Genomic DNA, 15,938 nt, shown 5'->3' with positions numbered 1-15,938 from the left:
AAATAAGTGATCGACCCTAACGAGGTTGTGAACTGAATATTGTTCTCCAAGACCGGTGTTTAATAACCTCAGACTGATGCATGAGTTTAAATAGTAACCATGACGTTCAAAATGGAGGTTAAAATCTAACTGGAAACAAAATGGTGACATTCTCAAAACTGATACCCTTGTAAGGTTGGCGAAGATGAAGCCCTGGACTTACCACTCATCTTATGCACACCAGGTTTGGATTGGTGGCCTAATAAGAATGATTATCAGCCTGTGCACAGTGTTCTTCTAACTAATACTACACGAGTTTACTTGCTATAGACCTCTGCCCTCAAGCATTCCAGCTAATGCACCAAGAAGCAGTGTCAGCAAGAAATTCCCCTTCCAGATTAACACAACCTACCTATACACAGAAGCTAATCCACAGCCCAAGTGCGCTCCACCAACACACAACAATCTCCAGTCAATTGCAGGGGGGTGGGGGGGGCATTAGAAGTTATATCACCGTGATGTTGGAAGTTTACCGACCAACATGAACTTTAACAAATCCCCGTATAAGGGATTAAGGCGTCTGGCAATAGACAGATAGATAGATAGGTTAATTCTTTTCATGGTGGGCATTTCCCTTAGATGAATAAATGACCCGGGACTTACTAGAAAATATTCCTGGAGGAGAGCACTAACACACTTCTAGGCCTGACTTTGACATACAATTTGTTAACTGTCCTTTGTATTAATGCATCCTTTACAAAGAATACAGAGCCATTATATGTCTTACACTCATAAGTTTTACACCATAGTCCCCCTTATTTTAAATGGGTTGGCAGGATCCAAAGACAAAAGGAAAATAGGACATGTTCTTGCTAAAGTAAATGATGTGGCTGATTTTAATTTGTGACATGATCAACTGGTTTTACCTAAATAATAAATACTAGAAACCTACCCTTAGAAAACAGGAAGTAAATGCTGTGGCAGGCAAGTTAATGAAAAACGTTAGCTTCATTAACTGTGAATCAGTTAATCCATCAAGTAGCTCTGTTAAAGTTAATCCAATATTTCCGCCAATAACGGAAATGAACCGTTAATACGCGTTTTTTTTTTTTTTTTTTTTTAACATTAGCTTGCCTAATCACTAATTTGATAGTCCACTAATCCGCTACTTGCTAATTTTTGCTTTTTACATATGAAACTCCGTTTTCCTTTGTTAAAGACACTCTTAAATCTAGAAAAGTTTTATTAATACTCCAAAATATTTTTAAAATACAGTCAGAATTCAAACTTAATAGAAATGCAAATGACACATTCACTCAATTAGGTTATCACTGCCTCACAGGCAGGTGCTCGTTCTCCTTCATTAACATCAACATGTTGAATTTCTCATCAGACAACTTGGACCTCTTGGCTCTGATGATGTCCTTCCCCAGGGAGAACAGGCTCCTCTTGGCCTGCTGATGTTAACAACTATGACAAGGGGATACTCTTGCGATGTACTGCACTTGATTGAACGCCATCACTGTGAGTCTATGGTCACTCCACAGTCCAAAGTTCTGTTGGCTTAGAGTCATTATGACACTACCGATTTGAAGATTTAAATGACAAATTAAAACGTTTCTGACCTAAAGTGACCTGTAACAGAAAATAAATAACGGATTAACGAAAATCAATGGAAATTTTAACAGAAGTTAACGATAATCCACTAACTTAAAAAATTAATGGATTAACAAAAAAATAACACCGTTATTAGCGGATTAACGGTTAAGGTGTTAATGCCCACCACTGAGTAAATGATACAAGTTAAAATCAACTACAGTAGGCTCGCACAGTGCACAGGAGACTGGGCGGTCCACAACCTCGCGCACTGGGAATACATAATCTTCTGGGAATAATTACAAATGGGTGGTACCCCCTCATACCTGGACATTTTTTGGCCCTTAGAGACATAATAAAGGTCATATTTTTCAGACAATGTACTAAAGCTATAGTTACAATAACAAAAATATGGGTAGTCACCTTAATGACAGTAGACAACAGGCCTGATGACCTTAAATAACAGGGGTTCCGAGGTGCGGCAACACTTACAGCGCCGCACTCCCCACCGCACCAACACTTCCCTCCACAGACTCCTCTTCAGCACCTTCCCCAGGAGCATCAAAGTCACTCACTTCGGCCATAAACCCTTCAAAGTCCAATGCTGACACTCTTGACATTGCATCCTCTTCATCCTCAACAGGAACGGGAGCAGACGATGTCGCTGGTTCCGCAATTTCACTAACTTGAGCCCGCTGTGTGTAGCTTGTTATGAGCGTCTGTCTTCTCCTGTTTATTTCTTCCCTGTCCCTGTCTGTGTAGAAACAGAAGAGTTTGTCGATACCAACCAGAAGTTCCTCCGTTCTTAGGTTGCTCACTTCCTGTTCCTTGAGCTTATCCACGGCAGCAAGGATCTTGCTAATGTTTGACATACACAGCTCAGTCCTGCCTTCCATCACACTAGGCTGCTCAACTTGACTCTGCACATCAACATGACGACACGTGACGCGCTGTGTGAGGGGTCGTCGCGCACTAATAGAAAATGGCATTTTTGAGCCACTCCTTGCCTCTGCCTCGCGTTCTGTGCGGTAAACTCGCGCATTCAAGGGTTTTTGGTTATGATTTTTGGTCACTCGCGCACAATGCGAATCGCGCACTGTGATGACGCGTACTGTGCGAACCTACTGTTAATACCTTAAAATGACACCATGTTTCCTGTTAAGGAGCCCCCTACTCTCCTAAGCTAAATATAATAATATTGGCAGCACCACAAATAATGTTTAAAAAAACATGATCAGTGTATTAAGGGAGTTAAGAAGCTTTCATTTATGGTCTCAGTGTATGATATTCCCACCATGGTCTTCACCTGCAGAACTGGAGCATTACAAAATATATACAGTATGTCATGCTTTGAATGGGAAATATAATGCCTTCATTATCTACTCTGCTTTAATGAGGAAACTGGGTATTTTTTTACATGTTTCCAGTACAGAACTATACAGTACATCCATTGTCATACTGGATGGCATAACCATTTCAACAATACCACTGCAGTTTATTCAATGGGTAAATTTGCCTTTAAATTTAAACCTGAAAAAATACATACAGTATCTATACAGAATGTGGATCAATTTATTCTTCCTTACATTTACGACTTGGCAAATGGATTCACTCGGGATAGCCAGGTACTGCCTGATAAGCTGAAAAAGAAATGAAAGAAATGAAATGAGAGTATATACTGGAAGTCATGAATTACTACTGACATCACATCAAAATACTAATATCTGTACATACTATGAAAAGCTCTTAACCCCTTCAATCTGATTATGTATTTTTCATTTTAATCAAGCTATTTACACACAACTTTCCTCAGTTCTGGAGACTTTTCAAACTGGAGAGGTTAGATATGGACTTATTTTCCCCTTCACTATAAGAGGTTTACCCAAAACTGAATGAAACCATCCACTGGCGGCCATATGATGATGACGAGTATGTTATCAGATTGAAGGGCTGAAGATAGTCACTTATAAGAGAAATGGACCCTCCCAGGCTACAGCAATAGTAACGGCATATCACAAGTAGAAGTGAGAATGAAGGGGAGTGAGAGACTGAAGGGCAATGCTGAGGGGTGGAAGGTAGTAGGTCACATCTTTTTACACTGCTACCAGGTCTGAATTGCCAAGAGTTAACACAGCTCTTGCCTGGGGGTTTGGGGGGTCCAGTTTGCTTATGAGAGACTACACTGAGCAAATGTATTCTGTAAGTCTTACATCTGACTCCTGGCGAGGTAATATAATGCCTGGCGAGGTAATATAATGTCAACAACAAAGTATAAAATCCCTTACATTCAATTAAACTGCCCCCAGGTGGCATCTCCCTAAGCTTTGGGGAATTGTGAGTACAGTAACTTAAAATTTAGGATTATGCCAAATAATTTTACATTAACGACTGACATGACAATACAGAATGTTACTGGAACAACACTGATTCAACCATTCTGATTCCTTGTTGCAGTTTATTCTCATTCCCCTTCTGTTTGCTCATCCTCCACTCTCCTTTGCTACCCAGTTTCCTTCCTCCTTGCCTTGCATGATCACTAATCACCCTCCTTTCTTTCCTCTACCGTTCATTCTTCCTTCACCCTCCTCAGTTTGTTCTTGCTGTCCCACCTTTCTTTCTCCTACTGTCCATTCATACTCCACCCTCTTCTGCCTATTCCTGCTCCCACCTTTCTTTCTCCTCTGTCCACTCATACTCCACTCTCCTCTGCCTATTCCTGCTCTACCTCTCTTTCCATTACTTTCCACTTATCTTCCACCCTCCTCTACTAATTTCCTTCTACCTGTCCTGCCTGCTCATCTATCACCCACCTCTGCCTATCCCTACTGTCTCCTTTTCTTGTCTCTGCCATGCAAACTTACCTTTCACTCTCCTCTAATTGTTCCTCCTTCCTGGTCTTCAAGTGCTCAATAAACTCAGCCCTGAAGGCATGCTTGAGGGGTCTTGGAGCATTCATTTCTGCTTCCAGGATCTTCTGTTTGGTAGCTGCCTCCCTCGGGTTAAGTCCATACCACTCAGCTTCCTCCTCCTGTTTAAGTAATAAGGGTACACAATGTAATCACTAGAGTCGCTTTTATCATTACCATCATGTATTCCTCCACACAAAACTCACCCAGCCAACTTGATCCCCTGTCCATTCCGTAGTTTCATCAACTCCCATACTTCTCTTCCACACACATACACTGATATACCAAACAAATGATATAAACTCGGTCATTGGTCATCATGTACTCCTTGTACCTCTATGGCAGCACTCAACCAACTTAATCTGTCAATTCATTAGCCTCAACATAATTCTCTTTCTTACACACTCGTTGATATAACAATGGAAGCATACATGTTAAATCACCAGTATCAAGTACCAGTATTCCAGTGCCACTCCAGCAGCACCCAACCAACTCAGTCTTCTCTCAATTTCCTAGCCTCATCAACTCCCATACCTCTCTTTCTCATACACTCAATAATATAACCCCAATAAACCATGTGAAGGATATAGGCCTACTCACCTGTATTATGTATTCCCGATATCTCTCCAGCATCTCCTCTCTCTTGGCTGGGTTGTCAGGGTGCAATGTTTCTCGGGCCAGCGCTAGCAACATCTCACGCTTGATTTTCAGTGCCAGCTGTGACATCAAATCAGCTGCCGAGGTCTGGAATTAGCAATGCATATGAAACATACAACCATCATCTGAACTCTATTTCACATGTAAATTGCCAACAACCCTATTTTCCATGCATATGATCACCTTCCCTTTTCCAACCTAGAGATGGAGAGAGGTGCAATCCGGAAACAAGAACACGAAAGAGAAGTGTGTTATTATGATAATCATCACCTTAATCCCATTTCCCAAGAAAAAATGTTGAGGCAAGATCTGGAAATGGGAAAAAGATGGTGTATAATAGTGGTACTAAACAATCCTGCATCTATTTCTGTCTAACGACTGACACATAATCCCAATTACTCAAAAGTCACTGAAAAAAATTACCTTCATGCCTCTTCATCCATATCACAGAATAATTCATACACTATATATATATATGTTACAGTACAGTATTTGTCTTTACCTACAACTATCACAGACTGGTATATATACAGTAAACTCTAAATTATCTGTCGTCACAACATCCGGCACTCCTGGCCCGGCTTTATTAATCCAATAGCCGGTGAAATTGTGCAATATCCATTGCCAAAATGGGACGTAACTGGCGGCTCTATGCAATATCTGACTTTATTTTTGTTTATTTATTTATTTATTTATTTATATTTTTGGTCCGACTCTGGGCACAGGCTTCACAGCCTGCTCCCAAGGTCCAGTAGTCCTCCAACATATACACCTCCACATCGTCATCACTTCGGCACTAACACCCACCATTCATACTGAATACATGTTAGGACTGGCTCATACAGGACTGGTGTACTGGTATTAGCGGGGGTATTTTTGATGGCAGGTCTTCCGGTAGATCAGTAAAGTCTGCTTTATGAAATTCAAATCCTTAAACTGTCCCCTGCCCCAGCAGGGATTCAAACCTGGGTCCATTCCAACCTCTCTACAATTTCAGCTTGTAAACAGAAGGCAACCAGCTCCATATTATTGTTTTCATCATTACTTATTGTATTTTATGCTTAATTTTCATCTTTTACTCATGGGAAAGTTTTTAGGATAGAAAGCTGAGATGGATAATGATGCAATATCTGTCTCAGTGCTGAATACTGAGTTGATGGGAGGTACTATGCAGTATCAGGCGATGACCTTGGCTGAATTATGCTGGATAATTGGGAGTTTACTTAAACTGTATGTATACTATATATATATATATATATATATATATATATATATATATATATATATATATATATATATATATATATATATATATACATACATACATATATATATATATATATATATATATATATATATATATATATATGAATTATGCTGGATAATTGGGAGGTTACTTAAACTGTATGTATACTGTATATACGATATATATATATACCTGTATATATATCCATCCATCATCCAATCCTACGTTGCCCCATGAGGAGCGTAGGTGCCTGGGGTTAGGAAGTTGGTCCCGACATTTAAGATGAGAGTGACCATCCTCACTCATCCCTGAGTGGCATCACGTGAGCAATCAACCCCAACCATCCCTTGGATATGAACCTTCACCGGCTCAATCCAATTGGAGTGCAATAATTACCCACTAAACCACCAGGTGCCATAATTTGGTTATATGGTTACCACCCAGCGTAGTAAATGGTTTCCTGGTGTACAGGAAACCATTTGGCTTGTCACTCAGTGTAGAGTCACCCACAAGCAGAAGGAAGAGGAAAGAATGAAGGAATGAAAGACAGAAGAGGGAGTCACCCATAGGCAGAAGGACAAGGAAAGAATGAAGAAAAGAAAGACAGAAGAGGATGGAAGGAAAAAGGATGGAGGAAAGGAAAGGTTATATATATATATACAGTGAAATGGCGGGGGACAGGGCGACTTGGAGGCGATTTGTTTGTGGCCACCCCAAACGGGATTGAGGCGTCTGGCAATAGATAGATAGATAGATATATATACATACAGTAATCCCTCCACTATCAGACGTAATAGTGCCAAAGGCATGTCCGGAAAGTGGTCCTGTCCAGATAGTCGGCACCAGCCTCCTGGACTGGTACTTATGGACCCTAATCAGCCTAACATTGAAAGCCACCTAAATAACTCCCTACCGGACATGCATAGCACCTATTTAAACCTATTTAAGACCCTATTCACACCAATAATGGACATAAAGCATGGAATAAATGAAAAGGAACCAAAGAATGAGGAATTAGAAGTGACTGTACCTCAGCCATGGTACTTACATCACGTTTGTGGCTGCCTTTCTAAGGTTTTGGCAGTGGTGAAAACGCTCTTGAAGCACGTACAGTAATCCAGTGTTGTGCAGCACTTAATTCTTTGCACTGTGAGTTATAATGGTTTAACACTGCACATTGTTCTTAACTGCACCACTGCAGGTCTAACCACCAGTTTAAACTGCCAATTTGCACTCCACGGTTGATCCTTTGCACTCTAAATTCAAATTTCTTAAAACTGCACAACACTGTAAATCCCATGTGGTCTAGAGCTGAGGTATTGCAGTATATTCACTGTTTATTCACAAAAAACGAGCACGTGTGGCTTTCAGTGCGATAAGCATCTATTCACAATCGAAGTTAGGGAATAACTGTTGATGTCGGAGAAACAGAGTTGCCAGATCGCAACGGCCACATTACCAATCTCCTCAACTTTCATTACCAAATTTAACTTTTCATTATCAAATTCGTAAAGCTAGCATTTATTCTTCACTAATTATATATACAAGTGGAAATACATGTAATCACTCTCCTTATAATTAACAGCATGTTGATTAATTTCACACTATGTAGGGTTGCAGATTAATAAGAGAGAGCAAACAATCCATCATCTCCATCCTGTGTATCCTCATACATGTGAAAAATCCATTTGGTAATGCATTATTCTGATTCATTACCAAACGAATTTTTCATTACCAAATTGGCCCACATTTGGTAATGAAAAATAACAAATGGCAATCCTGACAGGGAAGGGGGAAGGGGGGAGGAAGGAGGGGGTGAAGGGGCCATGGTGTGAGCAGCTGTTTGGTGCCGCGCGGCAATTTCAAATTACGGGTGGGAAAAAATTCGGATTTTTTTGGGATTTTTTCTTTTTTTGGCCATTTTTCGGTTTCGATGATCCAGGCCCACAATGTCCGGAAAGTGGGCGTCCGGAAAGTAGAGTGATTACTGTATATATATATTGACACAGATACAAAGCAATCATGAATAGTGTGATACAGTTCATTTTACCACCACTGGTTAACATCAATAATCAGATGATTCTAACAATTAAATCATCATCCTTACCTCTAACACACTGCTCCCTCCTGAAAGTCCCCAGTGAGAGATCACCATGACAGAACATTTCCGGTATATTTAACCAGTTTCTCAAAGAAAAATGCTTTAGAGAAGGAGAGTGAAGAAAAATATGATCCTGACCTGGAGAATGTAGTTATCAAATCCAAAATGCTGATCGATGAGCTTCAGTGTGCGTTCGGTGACTGTGAGCTGCATGTAGCGGTCAAGTATTTCAGAGTAGACCACAGATGACTTCAGAGTTGGCACCCAGTATCGTGGAACACGTCTTGTTGTTCTGAATTAAAAATAATTAATAATATAGCAAATTCCCTTTTTTGTTCTCTAACTGGGTAGGCTAGTCAGCAAAATAATGGCTTAAACAGAATGCTGGAACAACTAAATTTATCAGTCTCATCTTAGCATTATTCCCTTAAAAAGAAAAAAAAGCAACAACACCAAAGCTAGGAGATCTGTTGTAGCAAGTGAGATTAAGGAAGACTGCACCTAACCCCTCCAGTTCAAAGTTTCTTGTGTGAATACAACAGTCTTGAGAGGTAAAGAATTCAAAGTAACAAAAATGTCATCAGACTGAAGTGGTTAATAGACATTAGCATCAACATCAAAATTACATGCAACTGAACACTTCAATCTTTACTAATCACAATTTTTTCTTACAGAACCAAATTTCATTTTCATTCCTTTTTGTCATTATTATAAATCAGACAGGAAAATCCAGAAATAAGAAACACGAAACTCATAAACAGTAGAACGGTAGAACTATTACTATTACTTTTACTAGTGCTAAGCAAATATGGGTAAACCACCATTCATTAGTAACAGCCAACTCCATTCTATTCTTTCTGAGTGGCAGACACCTCAGGCCATGCTACAACAGTCCATTAGACTTTAGGATAGATGGATGACCCATCTACTCGCGCTGCTGACAGTATCCGATATAAGAAAAAAAAGTCACCTCTGAGGGGTCAAACCAATGCTCACAAAGGTGTATGTGCAAATGGAGTATATTAACCACTCAACTACAGTACCAGGCATTTAGATCTTCTTTTTAAAAAAGTGAAAAATAAAGTGAAAGCAAAGGCAAGCACCCAATTGTCTTACTTTACATAAGAAAACTTCATGAGGAAATGAAGTACAGTACTTTACTGACGATTGCAATGTATAATGTATGGGACAAATTCATATTTTATACTCTCAGGTTTATTAAAAAATAAAAATAAGAAATGAAAAATATATATACATAAAAATCATCATCATCCAATCCTATGTTGCCCCTGGAAGCGTAGCAGCCCAGGGCTTGGCAGGTTGGTCCTGACATTACTCATCCCTGAGTGGCATTATGTGAGCAAATAATCCCCAAACACCCCTTGGCCATAAACCTGCACCAGCTCTATCTGACTGGAGCACCATAATTACTCACTAAACCACCAGGCGCCATAATTTGGTTATATGGTTACCACCAAGCATAGTCAATGGTTTCCTGGTGTGCAGGAAGCCATTTGGCTTGTCAATCAGTGTGGTGTCACCCACAGGCAGAAGAAGGAAAGAATGGTGGAAAGAAAGAAGAGGGAGTTTAAAATCACCCATAGGCAGAGGGAAGAGGAAAGAATGAAGGAAAGAAAGACGGAAGTGGGAGTGTAAAGTCACCCTTTGGCAGAAAGAAGAGGAATGAATGAAGGAAAGACAGAAGAGGGAGAGGAATGAATGAAGGAAAGAAAGATGGAAGAGGGAGTGTAAAGTCACCCATAGGCAGAAGGAAGAGGAAAGAATGAAGGAAAGAAAGATGGAAGAGGGAGTGTAAAGTTCCTCACAGACAGAAGGAGGATGAAAAAATGAAGGAAAGAAAGGCAGGAGAGGAAGGAAGGGAGGAAAGGACAGACACCCAATGCAGCACTACACTGAGTGAGTGCCCCCACCTACCACAAAAGAAAAGAAAAAAAAAAAAAAAAAAAGGAGGGGGGGGGGGGAGATCTGCCCTTCCCTTTGCAATTTCAGTCGGTTCAAAGAAAGTCAGCTAATGCCTTACAGCACACATAGTGGGAACTTACCGCTTCTTCTTAACAAATCCTTTAACGACAGCCTCACCCCCCCAAATGCCTTCATGAAGTTCCTTGGGTTCCAGCAAGGGCAAGGGGTGATTCTGTACAGGTAGTCTGAGAAAACAAGAAGGAGGAATATAATTAGAAGTATGAATGATGACTCAGTTACAAGCAGTCTGAGAAAGTAAGAAACAGGAATACAGTATTGTATAATTATAAGTGCATGAATTATGGAAGTATGAATGATGACTCCGAGGTATGATGACATGTATGAAATATTTCAGTGTCATCTAACTGGGAAGAGAAAAGGAGAATACAGTACTCTGATGCTTTTTTTTTTTTAACACCAGTTACATGTCTCGCATGGATGTGAAATAAAGGCATTGAATAAAGAAGTCATTTGAAGGACAAGAGTAGCTAAGCTTAGTTTCCTCTGATCAGTAATTAGGTTACGCCACCTGCCCTTGCCTGACATGTGCAAGCTATACTCCTTTTATTCTAACAACCCAAAACTGCCCTCTCTCCATCTTGAATGCTAAGTTATAACAGTTCAGTGGTACTCTATTTCAGGGTAGCTCTACACTGAGTGGCAAGACAAATGATTTCCTGTAAATATTTAAAAAGCTGGGTGGTAACCTTATAACCAACCAACACATGTTCCCTACATGTCTACAAGTGGATTGGTGGAGGGTTAGTGCCACTCCCCAGAAAACAACTAAAAATACAAACAAGATGCCTCAACATGGAGGCAATTTGTTTGTGGCCACCCCTTACAGGACTCAAGCATCTGACAACAGACAGAAAGATAGCTACGGGAAGGATGTAAGAGATACAGTATTGTCTGTGTCTGCCACTCAGCAATGTAAAATAAACTGCATCCATCCATCATCCAATCCTATGTTACCCTATGAGAGCTGTAGGAACCCGGGGCTAGCCAAGGTGGTCCTGACATTTAAGATGAGAGTGACCAGCCTCACTCATCCCTGAGTGGCATTATGTGAGCAATATACCCCAACCACCCCATGGATATAAACCTACACAGGCTCAAACCGATTGGAGCGCCTTATTACCCGCTAAACCACCAGGTGCCACAATTTGGCTATATGATTACCACCCAGCATAGTAAATGGTTTCCTGGTGACTTGGTGTAGTATCACCCATAGGCAGAAGGAAGAGGAAAGAATGAAGGAAAGAAAGACAGAAGAGGAAGTGTAAAGTAACCCAAAGGCAGAAGAAAGAGGAAAGAGGAAAGAAACACATGAGGACGGAAAGAAGCGAGGAAAGGGCAGACATCCAAAGCAGCATTTCATCGAGTTGAGAGGATGGTGAGCACCCCCACCTACCACAAATAAAATAAACTCCAAAAGGATGAAAATCAGGGCCAAGTTAAGGTAAATACAAATATGGTTCCTATAACTTACTGGATTCATTACAGAACTAGCACACTGCAATTCATACTATGCAGTTACTGTACTTACATTGTACCATCTGGGAGTTTCTCAAAATTTCCAGGTGTGGGGATATAGTGGACTGGTGTTCTAGGTGAACATTTCCACTCCCAAAAGAACTTTTTATAGTGCTCTGGTACTCTGCTGAGATAACTATCACCTTGAAACATTCTCAACTTCACCCACGGCTTTGTCAGTGCCTCATGAAGAACATGAATGGGTAGTCTGCTCCCCATCTGCAAATAAAATGAGGTTGCAATTAATTTCTTATCTGAATTGACATCTTGAGCAACAATGTATTTGGAGAATCAAACATGGAGGATGAACTCTACATGCACTGATGTTACAAAACCTATTACAGTCACTTTTTGGTAGTTCACATCACTTGATTTTGAAACAAATAACATTTTTTTCTGGTTGATTTTAGTGTGATCTGAATGAATCTGAGCTTCAATTTTTCCTACAATCACTCGTTTTGGAGATTACACCTACCCAAGGCAAAATATACCTATTTTTGCATAGTTACGTAGCCAGGCCACACACGGCAATGTTTACTGACAGTCTCTCCAACTGGCCACATTGTTTACCAACCACCGTCCCAACTGGATGCGTCAGTGTATCGCATGTAAAAGCAATGAGAAACTTAATGATTTAACCAAACCTACCCTAACCAAACCAAGTCTAATCCAACTTAACCTCATTTGCATTTGACAGCCAGCTTTCAAATTTTAAAAATGCACATTAGGAACATTAAATAAGGCTGGCTATTGGCAGACGTCGATGGAGATTCGAGGTAATTAAATAAGGTATAGGATTTTCATGTTAAATATACATTTCCGAAAACAAGAGTGAAACTGATTCAAAGTAATGTGGTCTAAAACATGACTGTGTCAGATTTCCTGGTTCAAGTGATGTGAACTACCAAAAACTGACCCCTGTTACTTATGTTTTTGCCTATTCTACTTCCCATTCCAGACAAATTAATGATTCCAGAATGAAGTAGCTAGCTATCCTATAATACCTATACAGTTAACGTCATCAGATAAGCAGGTCCCTTAAAATTATTGTAGATGTGGATGTTGTAACAGTGCGGAAGGATGCTTGATGGCATGTGGATGACAGGAGACAATTCTTTCTTCAATATTTTGTCTTTCATCATGTACAGAATGGTTCTTCTGTGATGTTTCTCTCACAAATTAGGTATAAGATGCCTAATGTCTGTATACAATAATGCTACTAGTTTTTCAATTCCATGCTGTCAGATTTGGACACAGACTGTGGTTTTGTTTCCGTTTCAGCATGTATAGCATGTGGCAGATGGAAATTAATTCTGAACATTGTTAAAGTGAACTAATTAGGATACATCTAGAACAGGTAGGCAGGATATGGTTTTTACTGTTAGTTTGGTTTGGTATGTTTGCTTGTTTTTCATTATAACTCATGAAGGAATAACCTGATGAATACCCAGGTTAGGTACATACCTCTACATTAAACTTAAATTATGTGGCTTTACATAATATGCAAAAACACCACCGACAAAAAGCTGGGACCGGTACATAGGAAAATTAATATAAGCAATATACAGTAGCTTAAGAAATCTATTGCAGTAACTCATGCAAGTTTACCGTCGGGTACTCCTGTCACTCCTGTTCTGGATCAAATTTGGTAGATGAAGATAAAATTTGGTTGAGTTGGTGCCTACGTGACAATCCCGGCTCCACAGCTACACACGATCAGCATCAGCGAGAATTGTTTACATTTTTTCAGTATCCATTTCGGCTATTGAGTCTTCACATACTTTGCGCCCAAAAGCACGTCCCACGGGATACTCAAATATTCGTAGTAAAAATGGCAAATACAGCAGCAACACCCAAGATAACCTCGATTACTGCGAGAACGGCTCCCACGCATTACCCCATCAATTCTATTCCCCTTCAAAAGTCAAAACATAGAAACTTCCCCGCCACTTTCCATTCTCACTGTTTCCTCATCCCTTTATAATTTTGTCAGTAAATTTTGCTTTGCAAGAAAGAAACGAACTATTTGTGTATTTATTCTCCTGAGAATTGGAAAATCAGAAATAATTTTTAACCTGCTGTATCGCCAGACTGTTCAGCCACAAGGTTAAACTACTTCCTCTTGTCATAATTTCCTCTGGAATAATACTAAGGATACCTCATACATACACTGAAATTTGTTATTTCAGTTAGGGGAACAGAAATCCTTGCATCCAACCTTTTTTTTTTTTTTTTTTTTTTGGGCTAGTGAGTACGAAATCACTGAATGACAGTATGCTAACGGAGAAACTAGGCATAAACGATGCCAAAGAAGTGATGCAGACTGGTAAATTAGGATGGCTTGGATATGTCAAGGGGAAGGGAGAGGATGATTGCTGAGGGTGGTCACATTTTTTGCCTCTGAAGGGGTAGACTGAGGAGAACTTCAGAAGAGGTCATGTATGGAGACCTCCAAGATGGTTTAAGAAAGGAAAAGGCAAAAGATTATGACACATGAATCGCTACCATCAACTAAAAAAGTCTTTCATTTTAGTATGGTCTGTAGTCCTTAAATTCAACATAAAGCAGCCCAGTGTAGTATATACTGTATTTTAGAGACAGACACTTGCAATAGGCACGAGGATATAGTGAATAATAGTGATCATAGAGGGAGAGTACAGTATAAGTAATTTGGGCTTCTGTTAGTGGGCCTTCTTATTCCCTGACTTCAGCACCCACTTAATTTCTTTCCACAAACTCAAAAGAGTGCAAGTGTGCTAGATGTACAAATTTCTGGCTGTAGTCCACATGATCCCCTGGCTTCATATGCATTAGACACAGTGGACTTAGGTTTTATAACCTCTCCTCTCCATTAAGATAAATCATTCCCTGGTGTCACAGTTTATGTCACCAAACACCCACATGCTTGCACCTCCTTGTTCTTTGCCAAACAATATCTATCTCTTTCCAATCTTGTTTGGGAATTATTTTAAAATATCACCGCTTTCTCCTTACAAATATAAACCAACACTATACATCACCTGATTCATGGGGTTAAGAAAGTGACGATAAACCAACAACTGATGGAGAGGGTACTAAAAATCAGCCATGAGATCAGTTCTCAAGGTGTGATCGCAAAGAAAACTTGGCATTAGTACTAAAACATGATGCTAGTCATGAAAAATTGCTATTGAAAGGATGCAAAGCCATCGTATTGCCCACTAAGGTATATGAAATTAATCTGCCAAAGGATAAAATCTAAGTCAAAGTAAAAAATATAGCATGAATATGAGTCGTCACCTGCACACCAGTAGGTAAGGGGGATGATCCAGAACATGTTATCCAAAGTTCATATTCCTGTCAGTCAAGAAGATTCTCTAGTACATTACAGTACCTCTTTCATTCCGTATATTGTTTTGTTTTGATTCATTGATCAAACATCCTTGCATGCATTGACCTTGGTCACCCAATAGTGGCTCTCCATTCTGCTCAAGTTCTAGCAGCCTCCCTGTTCAGTTCCTTATCCCTGTGGTCACACACAGTGATTTCATCTCAGGTCTTTTTCAGTCTGCCTCTTAAAGCTCTACCCTGAACATTCACAACTCTCACCCTCTGCACCCATTTGTCATCCTCCATCCTCTTCACACACCCAAACTATCTCAAAGTACCCTTTCTAATCACAACACTAATAAATTCAAGTCCCACCTTACCTCCCATCTCTTCATTCACAATTCTAACTCCCATAGGCCCATCATTCATGGACCCATAACACACATTATTCCATCCATCCATCATCCAATCCTATGTCGCCCCATGAGGAGCATAGGAACCAAAGGCTAGGCAAGTTGGTCCTGACATTTAAGATGAGTGTGACCAGCCTCACTCATCCCTGAGTCACATTATGTGAGCAATAAACCCCAACCACCCCCTGGATATAAACCTACACAGGCTCAAT

The 15,938-nt window shown here is 40.1% G+C and overlaps 1 protein-coding gene and 1 long non-coding RNA gene across 3 annotated transcripts in view; one reads left to right on the top strand and one right to left on the bottom strand.

Moving 5' to 3' along the window:
- The window catches only part of LOC145412263 (uncharacterized), a 42,952-nt gene that overhangs the window by 25,034 nt on the left and 1,980 nt on the right, over window positions 1-15,938 (top strand). The window lies entirely within an intron of this gene.
- mRpL28 (mitochondrial ribosomal protein L28) lies at window positions 1,260-13,751 on the bottom strand. 2 transcript variants are annotated; one of them, XM_080282213.1, is made up of 8 exons: window positions 13,613-13,751; window positions 12,018-12,223; window positions 10,549-10,653; window positions 8,624-8,777; window positions 5,082-5,225; window positions 4,437-4,603; window positions 3,162-3,215; window positions 1,260-1,535 (listed from the first exon to the last, which is right to left on the bottom strand). In XM_080282213.1, exons 2-7 carry the CDS (start codon window positions 12,221-12,223, stop codon window positions 3,164-3,166), a joined length of 828 nt encoding a protein of 275 aa, XP_080138339.1. In that variant the 5' UTR covers window positions 13,613-13,751; the 3' UTR covers window positions 1,260-1,535; window positions 3,162-3,163. The 2 variants fall into 2 exon arrangements, with proteins under 2 accessions (XP_080138339.1, XP_080138338.1); XM_080282212.1 differs by lacking the exon at window positions 1,260-1,535 and having other exon boundaries at window positions 2,854-3,215.

The sequence above is a fragment of the Coenobita brevimanus genome, chromosome 92, assembly GCF_032717465.1.
Source record: "Coenobita brevimanus isolate Jiangsu-jjx chromosome 92, ASM3271746v2, whole genome shotgun sequence".
Lineage (NCBI taxonomy): Eukaryota > Metazoa > Arthropoda > Malacostraca > Decapoda > Coenobitidae > Coenobita > Coenobita brevimanus.
This window is presented reverse-complemented; position numbering and strand designations above follow the sequence as displayed.

Excerpts from the sequence above, each read along its gene's own strand:
- mRpL28 (XM_080282213.1), bottom strand. The coding sequence starts at position 12,223 with ATGGGGAGCAGACTACCCATTCATGTTCTTCATGAGGCACTGACAAAG. Across the intron at positions 10,654-12,017 it reads AAACTCCCAGATGGTACAAT|ACTACCTGTACAGAATCACC; the intron begins GTAAGTACAGTA and ends TTGTTTTCTCAG. Across the intron at positions 8,778-10,548 it reads GGATTTGTTAAGAAGAAGCG|AACAACAAGACGTGTTCCAC; the intron begins GTAAGTTCCCAC and ends TTTTTAATTCAG.